Here is a 19,818-nt window from a genome sequence, read left to right as displayed (position 1 = left end):
AGATTTAGTTAGAATTAAAATTGTAATTTTGAATTTTTCGATCAGGGAAAGTTTAAAAAAATCATGGAATCGTCAGGGAATTTTTAAATGTGATTTCACTAGCCAAAAAAAAACTAGCATTTGTCTTTGGATTTTGTGAGTGTTGGATCGTCTCAAACATTAAAATTTCAAACCTTAATGTCACTGTCGCGGCTATATTGTAACCGCGCCAATCACTTCATTCCTCTACCGAGATGAGGTTCGTTATACAGGGTGTTTTTTTTTAAACTTGCATCTTTATTTATGTAAAAACCGTAATAGATAGAAATATGCAGTTTGCGGGAATCATCTATTGACGTAGGGGGCCCAATTATTTTGAATTCAACGTTACATTCACATTCCCCCCCTTTCCCCCCTGCCCCCAACTTAATTTTTTTAAATAGCAAGGTACCCATTGTGACATATCAAATGAAAGAGCATAAAAAAAGAAAATGTTTGATGAAAAAAAATTTAAAATCGGTTCATAAATTTGCGAGATATTTTCCCCCCCTCTTCCCCGGAACTTAATTTTTTTTAATAGCAAGGTACCCCTTGTGACATATCAAATGAAAGAGCATGAAAAAAGAAAATGTTTGGTGAAATTTATTTTTCATTTGATATGTCACAAGGGACCTTGCTATTAAAAACAAGTTATGGGTAGGGGAAAAGGGGGGGGATTATCTCACAAATTCATGAGCCGATTTTAATTTTGTTTCACAAAAAATTTTCTTTTTTCATGCTTTTTCATTTGATATGTCACAAAGGGTACCTTGCTTTAAAAAAAAATTAAGTTCCGGGGGAGGGGAGGGGGGGAATATCTCACAAATTTTTAACCGATTTTCAATTTTTTTCGTCAAACATTTTCTTTTTTCATGCTCTTTTATTTGATATGTCACAAGGGGTACGTTGCTATTTAAAAAAATTAAGTTGGGGGGAAAGGGGGGGGAATGTGAATGTAACGTTGAATTCAAAATAATTGAGCCCCCTACGTCAATAGATGATTCCCGCCAACTGCATATTTCTATCTATTGCGGTTTTTACATTAATAAAGATGCAAGTTAAAAAAAAAACACCCTGTATAGTAGTGATAACATTAATGGCAAATATATTAGGGTAAAAAGGCCATACATTTCATAACACATCACCTTGTGTCATCGTTATAATATAATTATATTCTCCACTGAAGTTATTTTTAAATATATGGAATTGTGATTTATTTACTGATTATCATTAACCTTTCGTATTTCAATCCTAGCATAAATATAGTTCTTTCAAAGAGTCGTAATTATAACCAATAAGAATCCACTACAAAAGATACACCTTGGGTGCAACACTAAGTTTAGTGTGGTAGTGTGCAAGGTAGAGTCAGTGTAGTCTTAAGATTGTTTTCAGCCTTGGAAGAACTAAAGACTACCAAGAACGTCCCCTAAGGACTTCTGGGGGTAATTTTATTCCACAGGGCCCACTAAATTTTTATTTAACATCAAGCTTCCACTGCCAACGCTCTGTTGTAATATTTTTGTTCACTTAGTTCTTCCAACCCAGGGGCAACCAATTTGTAAAGAACCAGTCAGTCGAGAGGTATTTGAGAGTATTTACGAGTAAAAATATATTTGAATATTTTTATATTAAATATGTTGTTAGAAATCTGTTTTTTTCTTTACACTTTTACTTAGTACTGAATCACTTGATCAATACAAATAAAATCTTAAATGAAATTATTACTTATTCCTTATTACATTACATTATGACTATTTTGGTAACTAAGTGCCTTCTTGTGTCAAGTTTTGCTAATGACGTAGAGTTCAGTATGGATTTTAGAATTTTAGTACTGTTTATAAATACTTGGATATACCATTTTTGATATTAGAAATTACATCAATGGACAAAACTATTGTCAAACGTATGTTTCCGATCTTTGGGAAGAATATTTTAATTTTTCTTGCAATAAAAAATCATGCTTGGGTTACTTTTTAACAGAAAAGTTGCATTAACTTCTAATGTTTACAGGAATGGGGGTTGCACTATTTTGTAGTGCTTGTCCTGTGACACTGACCACTACATGACAAGATCGTTTTATTTGGCTAAATGAAGGCGTAAACAGTGAAACAAATTGTAAACAAAACATGACCTCTATAATCTACATTGCACCGTACAGAAATAAAACTAAAATTTGGGCTTAAGCTGTTCCATAAGTATGACAAATCTACTAAATATGTTTTGATCGTAGATCAAACATCAAGTCCCTTAGAAGATTTGTTATTCTTGTTGAAAAGCTGAAGCCAATTTTATTGCTATTCTATGCCAACTGTAGAGGTTGTATTTCTTTTACAATATGTTTCTTAATTGTTATTTCAGTTATTTAAAACCTAATTTAACCAAATAAAACTATCTTATCATAAAAATATCTGGTCTCCTAGTTATATAACCAAACAGTAAAGCACAAAAATCATAAAATTACCCTAATATAATAGAAACAAGATTTCGTTTACACTAGCGATCAGTGTCGACGTACATGAAATAGAAACGAAAAACAAGCTTCAAAATCAACAATGGGACGAGAAGTCTACTTATGTTGCATAGTCTACGGTTTTATCTATGAAAAAGTATTTTTACACCGGTATTACACAATATTAAAAAATAAATATTACCTATACAATAGTTATCATGCATAGCATAAATAAGCAACACGAGCAATATTAAACTTATGATAATATATTTCAGCTTACATAATTAAAGTAAAACAGCAGATACAAAAAATTATTCTATTATTCAACAAAAAACCATTTAATATATACATCTATAACATATGTCGTCCAGGAGTAAAAAAAACTTGAAATACTTTTAGTTTTGCTACGTTGGCTGCACTTAACGCGACTTCTTATTGCCGAGTAGCGGCTGCTAGTCCATACGATAATTTGAGGACCATTGCACGATAATTTTTTTGTCTACTCAGGATAGATCAGCTGTCCCATCCGCTATGACGTAATTCCCGCGCGTTATAAGCTATGCCACGTTTTTAAAATTATAAGCTATAGAACAAACGAGATTTTATAAGCTGCAGCACATTTGAGCTATGCCATTATAAGTTATGCCACATTTTAAGAAAACCGTTATAAGCTATGCCACATTTCTACGATTATAAGCTATGGAACAATTTAAATTTTCCATTATAAGCTATGCCACATTTTCAAGATTATAAGCTATGCAACAAATTCGCAATTATAAGCTATGACATTATAAGCTATGACATCGTACCAAAGACTGGGTATAGCCTCTGTCACTAATGGGACTGTGACTAGTGTGACTCCTCCTAATGGTCTGTGCTTAACGCCTGATGTTGGGATTGGGAATGAACTACTGACTGAACTCAGTGAAATTTCTGGCGGAACTCAACAACAACATGGCCGCTCTAAAGTTTCTCACCCCACTTCTTCTGTAGATGTCAGCTCTAAATTTGTAAATAGAGATCTGAGTGTTAGTTTTGCGGATAAACTTAAAGCCCTACCGAAAAATCTACAAACTACAAGTGATACCACGGGACCTTCACAGACTCCCAAATCTAGAACCTCCAAAAACATCATCGTCTGCACTGGAAACGAGGTAGGCCTCAAAACTGCTAAACCTGTAAATAGTTCTCCAACCGAAAGAAATTATATATTTTTGACTAGAATTTCAGTAAATGAATCTTGCGACTCAGTTTCTAAGTATCTTTCTGACAGGCAGGTAACAGTCAGTGATTGTATAGAACTCAAAACGAAATCCGATAGTTACAAATCGTTCAAGATAGGGGTAACCTCAGTTTCTGAATCTAAGTTGCTGAGCGCTGAATTTTGGCCTGCTGGTGCACTTGTGCGAAAATTTCACATTCGAAGTAGGCATAATGTTCAATCTAGAGTTTTTTTAGGGAGAGCAAGCCTGAACAACTGGCAAACATAACTAAAGACATATTCAACACTAGGCCTAATGACACCTTACTTCTGGGTCACTGGAATGTCCAGAGTGTTAGGCCTAAGCAAGCCCTTTTGACTCTATTTGCTGAAAATGAGAAGCTAGACATCTTGTGTTTGTGTGAACATTTTTTAACGCAAAATGAAACTGACTTTTATAGCAAAATATCTGACCTCAATGCTGCCAGTTTTTTCTGTAGGTCTGAAATTCGGTGCGGTGGGTCTGCAATTTACATCCGTAGCGACATCGATTTTAATGTCTTGAATGTAAATAGTTTCTGTAAAGAACTTGATTGCGAACTTGTTGCTGTTCTTTTACCTGCTCAAAACACCATCTGTGTATCTGTTTATCGTTCCCCTAGTGGAAGTTTTGAAAGTTTTTGTGAACTTTTTGAACAGTGCCTTGTCTTTCTGAACAGAAAATCATCTGTTAAAATTGCTATAGCTGGAGATTTCAATGTAAACTTCGTTGGAGATGACCATAGAGCGAGGACTGTTGTGGAGCTATTGAAATCATATGGCCTGTACATTACCTGCTTTGAGCCAACCAGAGGAAGATCCTGCCTCGACAACGTTGCTGTTAACTTCCAACCCTCCGACTGTGACACAAGGGTGGTGGAGCTGCATGGGGATGATCACGCAGCCTTGGTAACCTCTCTCAATGTGGCAAACTGCAGCCTGGTAAGCAATACTTCTTTATCCTGGCGTGTGAATTATACTTTTAGTTCTAGGCTAGTTGATGATGCTGATCTTGTGCGTTTCAGGGAGGCACTTGCCAGCACCCCTTGGGAGGAAATCTTAAATGATGCTGGAGTTAGCAATAAGTTGTACGGTATGTTTTCTTTAAAAAATTTCAGGAGATTTTTGATATGTTTTTCCCTGAAAAAATCAGACCTTACCGACCCCAGAAGACCAAAAAGGTTAAACGTTTAGTTAGCCACAAGGAATGGTATACAGATGAGTTGGCTAGGATTAAAGCTGTGATGCTAGCTCTTAAAGATAGGTCTGCTGGCGGTGAAAATGACAGGTACCTTTTAAGGTATAGACAGGCCAAGGCTTATTATAAGGGACAAATTGAGATGGCGAAGAAGAAGGCTACTGAGTCACAAATCGAACACGCCCCAAATCGCTGTAAGGCTGCATGGGATGTCATCAACTCGCACAGGTCTTGCACTAGACGACCTGTTGAATTTGCAAGCCCTGATACCTTCAATGGATATTTCATTGATTCTGTAAGAGCTATCACTGAGGCCTTACCTGATGTAGATGTGGACCCCATCCAGCTTCTGGAATCTAGAGTGAATCCTCCACCTGATACTCTAACAGTTTTCCAACCTACAACTCCTCACAACCTTAGAAAGCTGGTTCTGTCTTTCAAGCCATCTAGGAGCCCTGATGTGTTTGGTATGTCTACCTACATACTTCAAAAAACTATTGATGCCATCGCCATTCCACTTGCTGCTGCTGTCAACGACTGCCTTAGTTGTGGCGTCTTCCCGGACTTTCTGAAGACCTCGAAAACTGTCCCTATTTACAAGAAGGGTGACCACCAGAGGCTTAATAGCTATCGGCCCATCTCCATAACTCCTGTCTTCGGAAAGGTGGTAGAAGCCACCATAAAACCCCAGCTTGAAGCATTTTTTGAGGGACTTGACCTCTTCTCGAATATGCAGTTTGGCTTCCGTAAGGGCAGGTCAACCGTTGATGCTGTTGCAAAAGTTGCTGCAAGCGTGGAAAATGCATTTGAAAACCACCAAGCTCTCTCTCTGACTCTCTGTGATATCAGTAGAGCATTTGATTGTGTCTCCCACTCCATCTTGAAAAGGAAACTCCACTTCTATGGGATCAGGGATGCCGCTCTTGCCATCCTGAGTACTTACCTCGAACGGCGCTCGCAGGTCGTTGCAGTTGGTGGAGCTGTCTCCAGCACTTTGCCAGTTGATTTTGGTGTCCCCCAGGGTTCAGTGCTTGGGCCTACCCTTTTTCTCATCATGATCAACGATCTCGACAACCTTGGCACTACCCTCATGTTTGCAGACGACACTTCTCTCCTGTCAGCTGGTACGAACATCGATCAAGCTTTGGCCATCTCCAGACAGCGTCTTGAAGATACAACTGCCTGGTTTCTGGCAAACCGCTTCCAACTAAACGAGGATAAGACGCAGCACATCATCTGCAGCCTCTCCAGAGATCAGCCTGGTGTTCAAGATCCAGTTAAATTGCTTGGATTTGTTCTTGATGGGAAGTTCAGCTGGATACATCACATTGACCAGACCACCAACAGACTCTCACGGATCTGTTTCCTCCTCTTCAAGCTGAAATTTTGTGTAACGGAGGCATATTTGGTGATGGTGTACCATGCCCTCTTTCACTGCCATGTCAGCTATGGTCTTCTTCTCTGGGGACACTCGCCAAAGGTTGTTGAAGTGCTTAGGCTCCAGAAGCGTGCATTAAGGATTATTACTGGGAGTGAGTATCGTGCTCATTGCAAACCCCTCTTTGCACGACTTGGTGTGCTTACTGTAGTTGGCCACTACATACTTCTCTGTCTGGTGCACGTTAGGGCTAATATAACAACCTTCACCACTCGTGTTGACGTCCACCAGTATAACACCAGGCAGCGCCATCAGCTTGATGTACCAAGGGTGCGACTATCTAGGACCCAGGCTAGTTATAGTGTGTCAGCCATAAGTCTGTTCAATAAGCTGCCACGACATATCCAGTTGTTGGACTTGAGAAAATTTGAGGCAGTGTTAACCACTTTCATCAAGAGCCGGGCCTATTACGATATTTCAGAGTATTTAGGGGATGATTTAAGAAGCCTGTAGCCTGCCGGAAGTATGTAAATAGTTGTAAATATTGTTTTTTGTATTAGTAATCGTGTTAAAGTGACGCTGTCAATCCCACATTGTGGGTAAAAGACGAAGAAGGAGGTATTAGGTATTAGGTAGGTATTAGGTATTAAGTTATCAGTGTAATTTGAGAGAATCATCTCTAATGGTTGTGTCATCTTACCTGATAGGCCTAAGTGATGTCTTGAGTGTCTTCCTCATCAAGGCGGGGGTCTGGCATATAAGTATAAGACATATAAGTTAGGCTGTTAATTGTAGGTACACAACTTATTTATAGCCTATTAATACAGTAAGTTACATGTGTTTTATACAGACTGAGATGATGTAGTGGGAGTTAACGGTCAACGTTTGTAGCGTTGCACGTGTTGAGGTACAGTTTCTTAACTGGGCTATGCTAATATTGATTGAATCTATCGAATTGAAAATATTGATTAATAATCGATATTTTTAATATCTCTATTATAAAATTAAACTATTATAACCTAACCTAACCAACCAAACTTGCTGATGGTGAAAAAATCGCATGAAGGTTTACTAATCGAATTGATAGTTTCAATCGATATTAGCATAGCCCAGTTAAGAAACTGTACCCAGGCACTGTTTCGTTTGCTAGGTAGAAACTATGCCAGTTTCACTGCATATACTTCACGAATGGGTAAAAATTATGACCCACGACACGAGTCACCCTAAACGCACTTCTTGAGGTGTGAAATTCGTGTGGGTCCGAAATAAATACCATGTTAAGGGTATCACTGTGTTTTGAGTTCTTTGCATACTTCTGCATGCTTATTGTTGCAAAATTTCTTCCTGCTAATTGTATTCTATTGCACCGGTACCGGTACTCAATTGTAAAACGGTGCATTGCCATAAAAGGGCCTAAAAAATTTATAAATTTAAAAATGCTTAGCAGTTGTGGTCGAGGCCTAGACATGCAATAACTCGGATGCGATGCGGACTCATGAACTAATCAACTGATGTAGATGTAAAAAAAGTAATTGAATAGATAAACTCATTTAATAATTTCACTTGGTCATCTGCTTCTCTTAACCCTTAAACTCACTCTCGCCTCGCGAACAGTTGAACGTTGAACAGTTCAGTTCAGTTCATCTAGTCAGTCGCCTCACCAGTCGCCAGTCGCTTCCAAGATGTATGGAGTAAAAGACTTTTACTCCATGCATCTTGAGTCGCTTCCGCCACGTCAGTCAGCCAATCGCCATGCGCCTTCGCCCACGGCCACCTTTAATTTAACTACATGCCGCGGCCTGGTAGAATTGGCAACGTCGAAAGTGGTGTTGTTAAGTGACATACGTCCCATAAGATAACATGGCAGACAGGTGACATCAGCTTATTAATTCGCACTCTATTGATTTAAATTTAACTTTATGAACATAAATGTATTAAAATATTGAAAATAAAACATACAGAATTGAAAACCGAAACAATATGAATTACAAATCTAGATCTGTACATTTTAAGCGGAGTCAATATTGTCATAGTCCAGTAACCAATCTTTCGTAAACACACAAATATTAGCTGCTTCCAAACAAAACAGCTGTTACAACACCACTTGCGACGTTGCCACTTCGAAGGCCGTGGCCTATCGCCACTAGGTGCGCTGGTGGTAGGTGCGCTTTCGCTTTGACGTTCGCAACAGTTCGTCTAACTGCCGCTAGGTGTCTCCCGACACAGAAAACGTACTACTATTAGTACGTTTTCTGTGCTCCCGAGTTGAATTTCCAGTTTTAATCCACCGTCGTTTAATTTATTTATCTATATTATTAATTAGTAAATTAAAAAAAACTGAACCTTTCCCAAACAAATTAAAACAAATCACGTTTTTTTTTTCAATTTAAACCAGTGTTAGTATCCTGAAACGCGTTTTTACTTGCAGACTCTCGCAGTGACTTTGTAGTAGCTGGTACATGACCTCCCCGATTTGCTTTAACCTAATTGCACTATCTGGGTTCAAGTTTTTATAATACAATACAATATTTAAAAAGCCGTGAATCGTGTCTCTTACTTGAGACGGATGATTGGCTTAACTCTCAATCCTCAAGTAGAGTTGCCACCTCGTTGTGGCAATTTTTTACCCTAAAGGCGAGCTAAAATTACCCTAAATCTACTTTGAGCTACCCTAAAAATGACCCTTAATGGAAATCTTTGTGTTAAATGCTATATAACATTGTTAAAATAATATAAATCTTCAATAAGGTTGTTAATTATACTTAATAAGGTTTCAATATCAATCAATATACGTAAAAACATCCTCGATTCTCAAAAATACCCCCAACGCAGCAAACCTGCCGACTAAGCGAATTTCCATTTGTCTGAATTGATTTTCGGTTAAATATATTTTAATAACATTAGGTTTAACGAGTTCCTAGGTTTGCTGCTACAAGGAAACTAATAAAGTGTGTTTTTAAGTAAAATATTGATAGCTTAGTACAAAATAAATAAATTTGCCAAGTTTGATCAAAATATATCCATAAACAAGCAAACTACAACATTTGACAATATTCTCCATAAGAATAACATGGGAATTTTGAATTTACAATTTTTTTTAATTTTCTCCGTTGCTAATAATCGAACAAAAATTCTTTTATATACTAAATTATTTGTTTTTTTAAGCTCTTTAATAAGGTCTAAAGAGAAATCGGGAAATTTTGTGTTTTGAGGGTCAAAAGTAAGAAAAACCTATTTTTACCCCATAAAACCCCCCGTAAAGCCCATGGTCCCCATGGTTCCCATGGTCCGTCGTGCTGGTTCGCGAACTCATTCAAGTTTATCCTGCTTTACACCTTTAAACCAAATTTCATCAAAGTCGGACAAAAATTATTCAAGTTATCGCGTTCACGGACGTATATACATACATATATAAAAATTTGAACGAATGGTGTTTTTGGCCTCTGGGGACATCAAAATGAAAAAGTAAATCGGTCCAGGGTCTAGGTCTTACCGTGCCACCTACGGTAATAGCTACTTCCCTATAGGGAAATTTGTTAACAACACGAAAAAGTACAAAATGTTCATATTCAGCTCAATGTATACAAAAAATATCGAACCAAGAATTATTGAAGCCTATTTTTAATTGTATCAACCCATTACTACTTTTTTTTACAATAATCACTTCATGATACAGTACGGTACTGTATCATGACGGAATTATTAAAGTGTTAGTCTATTTTTCTACATACAGTATATATACATACAGTAATTTTTAGACACAATCGGTAAAATAATCCTAGTGTGATTCAACTCAATCACATAATTAAATACCAAGAAGTAATGAATAATATTTCATATTTTATTATAACGTGTTATGGAATCGAACGCAATACAATCTGAAACATATAATTCACAAATACAGTATTGATAACGATAAGATCAATGATTATGAAAATCATAGCAATCGATTTAAACCGGTTGAGTCGCATATCACGGGTTTGCCATGATATGTAATGTGTGTTTTTTCTCAAATTTTGAAGTTTTTTCATGTTTCTAGTTCAATTTCTATTGTTAAGCTAACTTTTAGTTTTACCCTAAAATTACCCTAAATCTACCGTTACCCTAAGACTACTAAATTGGGGTAAAAAAGGGTAATTACCCTAAAGTCTCGAAATCGGAATCGGATCGGAACTCTCCTCTCCTCTCCTCCTCCTCTCACTCCTCATGCGTTGGCTTTTTTGGGATTTTGCTGTGTTCTTGGTTGTCGGTTTGCAGGCAACGTTGTAGATGTTGACATTTTATTCTTATTCGTAATTTGTACAAGTGTTAAAAAAACTGATTATCAGGATTCGAAGGACTATAGGACTTCATGGGATTGTTTATAAGAAAGGTTGGGATTGGAGACTATGGGACCGTCCACATTTTTACAGCAAAAGTTTTACAGCCCGCTTCCGCTCCTCGTGCATGAACGCAGCCTTAGGCCCCGGCCACACGAGGCGGTTTTACCGCGCGAAGTTAAGCCGCGCGAAGTTAAGGGGCTCGACAACACATTGAATCAAATGAGAGTGACCACACGAGGCGAAGTTTAGCCGCATGTACGGTTGAGCGGCGCCATGTCGTCCCTCGACCGCGCGAACTTAAGCCGCGTTGGAGGGGATGACACATGCAGTCTTATGAGAGTGGCCACACAATAGGGTTCGACCGCGCGGCAGCCGCGCTTATTGGAGATATTCTTCGGACATTTCCAGTGGTTTTTGAGTTTGTTTTGTGTGTTTTTTACCGGTTGTGTATGTGGTGTTCAAACAATGTTTGATACATATGAACTCCGAACTATGGTTTCGCATGTGCTCGTAAAAGGTTTGGAACACAAAAAATTGTTTTTCCGTTATGAAGGGATGGACCCAATGATTTATGTTAACGTTCCAGATCACCACACGCTTTTAATGCACAAACTAACATAAGTGTTTCGCCCATGACTAAAAAGAGTGAACTAAACTATGTTTTAATAGAGTACTGATACTGGGAAAACCCAACAGGAAGCGGTTCATCCGCCCCGTGTGGCCAGGCACTTCGCGCGGCTTAACTTCGCCAGTAGGTACACAGAGTACTCTATTAAAACATAGTTCAGTTCACTCTTTTTAGTCATGGACGAAACACTTATGTAAGTTTCTGTATTAGAAGACTGCATGTGTCATCCCTTCCAACGCGGCTTAACTTCGCGCGGTCGAGGGACGACATGGCGCGGCTCAACCGTACATGCGGCTAAACTTCGCCTTGTGTGGCCGCTCTCATTTGATTCAATGTGTTGTTGAACCCCTTAACTTCGCGCGGCTTAACTTCGCGCGGTTAAACCGCCTCGTGTGGCCGGGGCCTTACGTAGCATGTTTTGTCATTTTTAACCCCCTCCCTCCTCTTGCGATGCTGCACAACGCAAATTTAACCCCCCCCCTGTAACGCAACGCAGCCAGATATTTTCTTAAACTATAAGGTTTTACGTGGTACGAAATTTCTGAAATAAAAAAAAAATTAAATCCTGAGTCCTAGTAGCTCAGTTTTTTAATACAGTAGCAATAACAGGACATAATTTTAAACAATACATGCCCTTACATATATAGGACGGAACTCATATTATAAAGGTCTTATAGGCCTATTTATTATGGAGTGTCAATGCAGTTACCCCTTGTCGGTGTGTATGAGCAGTTTTTGTCGGTGTCAATGAATAGTTTGTTATTATGATTTGCATAACGATTTTTGAAGGTAGCTGATGCAATAACTTGGTGACCAGTGGAAATAGATATCTTTTTCTGAGCTGGATATCCCACTATGTCCAGAAAAATGCCTTCTACATTAGAGTCTTTAGAGTTGTAATTAATTCTGTCAATTGGCTGCTATGGTCTGGAAATGTCACAAAGTGATTTTGAGGTAAGTTAGATGGTTTAGGTATAGAATTGTTTCAGGACTGCTAAAATTCGTTAAAAAAAACCTGATGTACGGTACATGTTGAGAGTGTATGTCCTGTATGCTATGTTCAGTCGAGGTATCCAAAAGGAGATGCCTAGTCATTATTATTTTTGAAGCCAAAACAATAAACATAGACATAACTTTTCTGATTAAACAATTAGCGACATTTGATAACAAATTTTGTTTCATAACTATACATTTAATCAGGCTTTCTATTTAATCATCGCTATTTGTTACGTACGTTTTATACTCTCTAGCATACGAATTTTTATTTAAAATAACCACACAGGATACAACTGTGGTGACGCCACTAGAATTACTCACATGCACATGCGTTGTTTAGATGGATTGTGAATACTTACGAGGATCCATGAGTCGACAGTTGCTAAAGGGGTCGCCTTTATAGCCCGTGGGGCAGCTACACACCGGGACGTGGTTCCGTACATGACAGTCGGAGTTGACACCACACACTCCTGCACATACATCTACGCAACGATAGTCCTTGCAGGCCTTGCTGGCCGGGCAGTCACTGTTATCTATAAATCATCAACATATCGGTAAATATTGATATTGATTGTATATTATATGAAAGCTTACTGTAAGCAGGATTCAAGAGGCTACCCTCTTGTATTTAGAGTTCAATATTTGAAATATGAAACAGATTTTGTAGCGTTTTAATTAATTTCATCCATAGTGTAGAAGTTTTTACTGGGGGTGGCATGGTAAGACCTTGACCTGGGACCAATTTGATGTTTCATTTTCATGACCCCAGAGAAAAAAAAAAACGCTTTCTCAAATGAATATATGTATATATAATATATATATATATATATATATATATTATACCCACAATGTTTCGCCATTGAGTCCATTAGAATACAAATGTGGTCTCCCTTACCAAATCATAATATTTATTTTAGATTATGAACTTTGTTATTATTACTTAGAAAGTTCCTTTATATAAAAGAAAACATTTTCAATGAATTACATTACAACCATGTTTGGCTTCAGAATCCTGGCCAAGAGCAGACAAAAATGCTTCCATAATCTATATCATTTTTCCTTGTAAAATTATACCATACAAAAGTATGTATAAGTAATCAATCTGTTCTACTAAAAGAATAATAAGCAGGGCTCAAGTCCTCATTTCCTGCTGAATTAAATAATGTTAAAACTTTCTTTCTCATGAGTCATTAAAGTCACTCTAACAGACTTAGACATTTATTTTGGATAGTCCTATTACTCGTAAATCTTTTAAAATGGTTTCAGAAATCGTCGTGAACAATTAGCATAATATGCCTACAATTATAGTGTGTAGTTTTTTAGAACATTATTTGACATCCGATTAGGTTTTAGCATAGATTAAACATGTGGTTTTAGTTTGTTTCTAAGAAGAAAAGAGAATTGATACAAATGATCTCTTTAGTTCAATTCAAAAATATACTTTGAATTTATCATTGAGGTTAAGTTGAAGTTTAAACGAAATGATACATTTTAATTTTAATATTTAGCAATATAATATATATTTTTATATTTTAACCATATGATTGCATAATCAATCGTAAACTAGTAATTTACTAGATTTAAAATGTGCTTAGAAACTAACTTTTAGAAAATTGTAAATACCATTTGTCACGCCCTTATGAATACACCTCTTTTAAGTGGTAGTGTAATGAATAACTAGAGAATTTAATTAATTTGTTAACTTAGTAAAAAGCATGATAATGTTCTAAGGTAACATGATACAAACGAGTGTGTGTTTATCTTATGTTAATAGGCTGACTTTAAGTGTTAAAACTGGAAAAATGTGAATACTTGTAACACTTGCTATTACAAATTTATTGTGTTACATGTACCTTGGCATTCCCCTCTCTGACAGTAAGACAGGGGGTTTCCCCAGTGGCCGGGCAGGCAGGAACACACAGGACGGCCACTGGACACATAGCACTGGGTGTTCTGTCCACAAGGGTTGGGACTGCAGGGGTTCCCGTCATAGGACACTTCGTACCTGCCTGTGGATAAACATCATATGTTAAAAGAGATCATTTATAGATATATCCTGTCCTGGATAAAAATGTATGCAAAATAAATAGCTTAGGTTACCTTTTACCATAAATCCTTATAGTATTCTGATGGATATAGGTTCAAGGGTTAGGTTTCCTGATTGTCAAAGTTTTCGCCTCCGCTGTTGACTTTGTATTGTAAACCAATGGATTCCAAAGATAAATCTACTCTTATAAATGATTGAAATGTAGTATAAACTAAAGATGAAAAAATAATTATGATAACTGCACATAAACATTTTGACATCGTTTGTTCGATATTACCAGCATTGTTGCGTTGGTTGTTCATTCATTGCGCAGAATGTTGCAACAACCGGGATCGTGGTCGTGGAATAAAGCCTCGTCCACACATGGCGATTTGTCTGCGGAAACATGGTCTGCCGACTGTCTCCAGTATGTTGCTATATTGTCTCCAGTATGTCGGCCGACTGTAGGCAGACAAATTTCGGTGTTTCTGGAGACAAAATACAGTGTTTTCTGTTTCCCGTTCGAATGGGAAACACGGAGACAAGAGACAAAACTTTTGTCTCAAGTCTGCATGTGTGGACGTGTCTGGAGACAGCAGACTGGATACAAGCCGAAGGTGTTCAACATTCAGCCCATTTAGTTAGACTACAAAGCGGTAATATTACGATTTTTGGGCGGTAATAAAAGAGCTGGATTGAGTTTCTTGAAAGTTTTGGAATTAGTTTTCAATGATTTATATCATTAAATGACATTTTATTGAATTGTTCATCTCTTCAAGTTTAAAATCTTAAGACCAACAAAGCCCAGCAAAATTTCAAAATCTTTAGAAGTCGACCTCGTGAAGTTACTAAATCCTCCACCTAATCTGAAGGTCTGATAGAAGATTGCGACCATCGTACGAACCTTGCTCGAGAAAATGTAGAGTCCATCATAGTCTCTTCCTAGATTAATAGGCCCATGGCTCAGAAAAATGAAGCCCGCATAGGATATAATTACGTCCTCCTCGGTCACCATACCAACAAACATGGAAACACTGGCTGGCTAGTGTGGACGCAAAACACATCGGAAACTTGTATCTGAAACTGTGTTGACCGCGCACAGTCGGCAGACAGTCGGCCGACTCAGTCTCCATGTGTGGACTAGGCTGGACGCGCCTAATTACGCGCCCGCGCCGGCCCGACAATCGAAAACTAACAACTGTCATGGCTTTTCTTCAAGACTCTTAGTTCAAAATTACTTTAGAATTTTTGCTGTAAAAGATTTTACGTATTTGAACAGTCGCAATTGTCTCATTGCTCAGTAATACACCCTAAGTGTATTACACGATCAATGGTATTCATCCAATGATTCAATTCTCCTTTTCTTTTGCACAATTTTTTTGACAAACAATTCCAGGTCTGTGTCCAACAGAGTAGAGGGGGTTTTTTTAGTGAGTAGTCTGTGATAAATTCAGGAGCCTCGCACTACAGGCTGGCTACCTGTGTGCGTAAAAGCAATGTCCCTCCTCTCCCTTGAAAAAACATATCATAGTTTATTATATATGACGTGATGAGAAGTACGTTCAACATTGAAGAAGTGGTATTTAACAATGAGGAAAGATAAAGTTTGAAACAGAAAGATACAAGTGTTAACAACGGCAAAAGGTAACAATTTTTCACAATTTTTGTCTAAAATATTTCATAAAAAATACATTCATGAAAATAAAGAAATTTAAGACTACAAGAAAAACAAGGGTTAATTTTAGGAAGAACTTATAAAAAAAATATGAAGTTCCGTTTAGAGAACTTATATGATATTGTAAACTGGTATTATAAAATTGTGCTTGTTCCTTTATGTGTGAAAACACCATGACCTGGGAACAAAAACGATTTATAATATTCAATTGAAAAAAAAACCATCTTTTCGGAACAGATTAGGCCTAAATGATTTCAGCTCCCAAACATATTGTTACAATGAAAATAGTTTTAAGTCGAATAAATGTCTGGAACATCCAAAATAATTTTGAAATACTGGGGATACGAGCTCTTATTGTACACAGGCTACCAAAAATATTCAGATAACTGGAGTAATACATAGGCCTAACATGCCAGTGCCAACACATCGGTATTTTGTTATCTTAATGCGACAAATCACACCAGACTTAATTGGAAGAAAACATTTATAATTGTATGAAACTTAGTACTTCATGCCAAAATGACAATGGAAAGTATTCTCGTTTGCCTTGTTTGATCATTTTGTTACTAAGGCAAAAAAAATATATTTCCTTGGCACAAGTATGGTTGTGTCATTAAAATGTAAGCTTTTGACTAAAAATATGCTACATTTCATTCACCCCCAAACTCAACAGTATAATAGTATATTGAAACATTGAAAGCATAAACAAGTGACTAAATTATTTATGTATAAGTTGCATTTCATGAAAAAGGTGGATATAAAATGTAGACTGTGAAGATAAGAGCTTTTATTTCAACGCGGTGTATCATCTACATATGCTTTTCTATTTCTAGATTATATAGAATATTTGAATTACCTAGAGCCACATCAAATGTCAGGGCTGAAATAGCAACAGCCACCCATATCTGAAACAAACATAACATATTTATTAAACTACCAATCGAATAAGAGTTATTTAAAAAGCAACATAATCACCAGAAAGTACTTTTTCTTATAACTTAACTTTATCAATAGATATAAAATTATGTAGTTTTATGAAATTGCAGTAAGGTTTTTCCAAGGGAAATGTCTATTACTTATTGTACTGATTGTTAATATTATCATCGTGAGGATTCATGTATAGTTATGTATGTTGTATTTATAGGTTTATTTTTATACTACAAATATTCCATTCTAAACTGAACACATTCACTGTGATTTTTGCCCTGTAAAATATTTAGTTAAACACACTGATAAAAAAAATTAGTTTTATGATTGCTCTCAAAATATAAAGCCTTTTAACTGAATGCTTTCCAAAAAAATTTAAAAAATCGTCGGTTTTTAAACATTTTACTCGTATCAGTCGTTTGAGCTTCCATATCAGGTTTCAAAACGAATATCATCACAATAAATAAAAAATCAGACATAGTATTTTGCTCCAGTGGAGATATGTTGATTATTAAAACCTGTTCCATGCTTGAGTTACTTTTACCTCCAATCATTCAGTTTGTATATAGTAAAGTGTATCAAGCATTCGTGGTAAAGCATTCTTAATAAATGAAGCATATCGTATTCATTGGGCCGCATGAAGTATTGAGACCTAAATATTTCATCCACTATGATAAAAATTTACTATTTTATATTTTTGATCTCACAAATTTGTTTAGATCTTCCATTATAAAGAATTATGTTTTTATAGCACTTGAGAAACTGCGTTATAGTTGATTAATTATTCTATTTAATATGGACATTTTCTTTACCAAAGTGTATATAGAATATGATATGCAAATAGTTTGATGAAAATCATAGATACAGTACTGTATGAAAAGCACAGTTAAATACATTTTAAATCAGACATATAAAATATGTCTACAAGCAAATAACTGTTTGAGAGTGAATGTTAATTGAATGGCCTTAGAAGTGTTTTGTTTACTTTCACAGTTGATATTGCTTATTCCTAAAAAACTTTTTTAGTAATTTAGTAAAATTTAAAAATTGGGCACCTTTTTATGGAGTAAAGGGAGATGGGCTTTCTTCAGGTATTAGATCTTACATAGTTTTTTAGACATATTTTCATAGAACTATAATATTATTAAGATTGGTCATTAGTTCAACTGAGGATGAGCCTTCGATTTTATAAGAGGTTGTTGTTTTCCTTTTGAATGAGTTCTCTACCACTAAATCATTCAATAATTATTGAAAATATTGAAACACTCAAACATAAAAGTATTTTAAAACCCATGAGAAATGAACTTTTAATATGTAATAGTTTTAACTAGAATGCAGTGAGGCGTAATAGTCTGGATTGGTGTACCTATATTGAGTACGGTTTAAGAGCTTTCAACAAGCGAGCCTGTGCCACAGAAATCATTGTGCTGGAAATTATCTGAAGCTAATTTGTATATGATGGATGCTATAGAAGTGGTTTGTGCTTTAAATGGAAAGAAGAGTTTAACTTGAACTCAATAAACACACCTACGCCTGGAGCTAATATGCATATTGGTTGTAAATTACTTTAAATAAATCTATTTTTACCAGCATTAAAAATATAAAATATAGTACAGGTAAAATTCTTCTAAAAGACTAGTAGAAAACATAAAAATTAGTCCGTTCATGAAACTTGCAGGAAACATAGTACTTACCATTAGGTTTTGGAATCTGAAGAGTCCTGACAAACCTGACGCCAATCACATTGCGGTGAAACAAGCAGGGGAATGTATATTACTTTTCTTGTACGGATCCAAGGGCGGTACGCTTACACTAAATCTAATTAATCCTTTTCAGAAATCATTGCAGAAAAGTGTAGCCAGATTGGGCTCCCTACCACCAACATCGGACAGTGCTGCTCAAAACTCCTACCACACTCAATATCAGATACAGCTCTGGCTAGGGAATAAGCTGCTTCCATAAGAGTGGGGTTGAGCTAGACACAATAACTACTTGCTACCAATCAGAACAACTACTGAGCCAGCTCCAGAGACAATACTGAAATTAGTATCTTGTTTGTGTTAAGGTCAATGCTCCTGTGTTACGACACCCCACTCCCTTGGATCCCATGAATAAAAATGTTCTCAAAATCACCACCCCCATAAACTTTAACCCCCACAAAATGGTACTTCCACCCCCACAATCACTAGGGACTCTTCAGATTTCAAAACCTAATGGGAAGTACTACGTTTCCTGCAAGTTTCATGAACGGACCAATTTTTATGTTTTCTTAGGTGAGTTTTACCTGTACCAATAGTGTACCTACATATTTTCCTATAATTTATTACCATGTTGGGGGATTTATCGCTGAAAATCAGGAAGCTATATATTTTCTTCATAGTGATGATTTCAGAGGACAAACTTTTGAAGCTTACTGGAGTTTTAACATAAAATGGTACTTAGGATTTTGTTAAGTTATACAATTTACTAAAAACCTGTAGCGAGTCTAAATATTTTAAAAACATTAGTTTGATTGTTTTTCTCTCTATGTCCATATTTCTGACCAAACTCAAAAAGTGAACCCATAGATAGTTTTTCTGGGACCCTGTATTAATCTTTTCAAATTGAGAGGTAAAATTTCGCTTGGGTCCTTTTATGCCTTGACTTATGGAGAGCACAAAATTTGATATCTTTATTAGGTGGTCAATGTGCCTACATATGTTATAAACATAAGTTATATAGTTCGGTTAACTTTGGTAATGCAAAAGGTATATCAATATGAGTATAAAATATAAGTTATGGGTTTGAACAAAAAGTTTAGTAGGTATAATCATCAGCAAAAGTGAATTATTATCAACTTTTTGACCAAGCCAAACTTAAAAGACTTTGCATTGCAAATCATACTGCAACGAAAAACGGAAAACGGAATCGGATCGAATGAAAGTTGCTATTGCTCTTAAAGTTTTAAAAATTATTAAGTTT

General features: G+C 36.4%; 1 protein-coding gene and 1 long non-coding RNA gene across 2 annotated transcripts in view; one reads left to right on the top strand and one right to left on the bottom strand.

The window, feature by feature from the left end:
* LOC129005584 (fibropellin-1-like) overlaps positions 1-19,818 on the bottom strand; it is a 50,656-nt gene that overhangs the window by 21,437 nt on the left and 9,401 nt on the right. Inside the window, exons 2-4 of the mRNA XM_054434513.1 lie at positions 16,787-16,835; positions 14,083-14,238; positions 12,589-12,762 (exon numbers count right to left, since the gene is read on the bottom strand). Coding sequence (XP_054290488.1) covers positions 12,589-12,762; positions 14,083-14,238; positions 16,787-16,835 — 379 coding nt within the window. The remainder of the gene's footprint in view (positions 1-12,588; positions 12,763-14,082; positions 14,239-16,786; positions 16,836-19,818) is intronic.
* Positions 3,307-18,520, top strand: LOC129005586 (uncharacterized). The gene is made up of 4 exons (XR_008491843.1): positions 3,307-3,621; positions 4,414-4,649; positions 12,570-12,783; positions 14,106-18,520. It is a non-coding gene; the product is annotated as an uncharacterized LOC129005586 (long non-coding RNA).

This window comes from Macrosteles quadrilineatus, unplaced genomic scaffold, assembly GCF_028750875.1.
Source record: "Macrosteles quadrilineatus isolate MER2022 unplaced genomic scaffold, UCM_ALF_1.0 Scaffold_24__1_contigs__length_1734639, whole genome shotgun sequence".
NCBI lineage: Eukaryota > Metazoa > Arthropoda > Insecta > Hemiptera > Cicadellidae > Macrosteles > Macrosteles quadrilineatus.
Note: the sequence above shows the minus strand (reverse complement) of the source record. Positions and strands in the feature narration are given on the sequence as shown.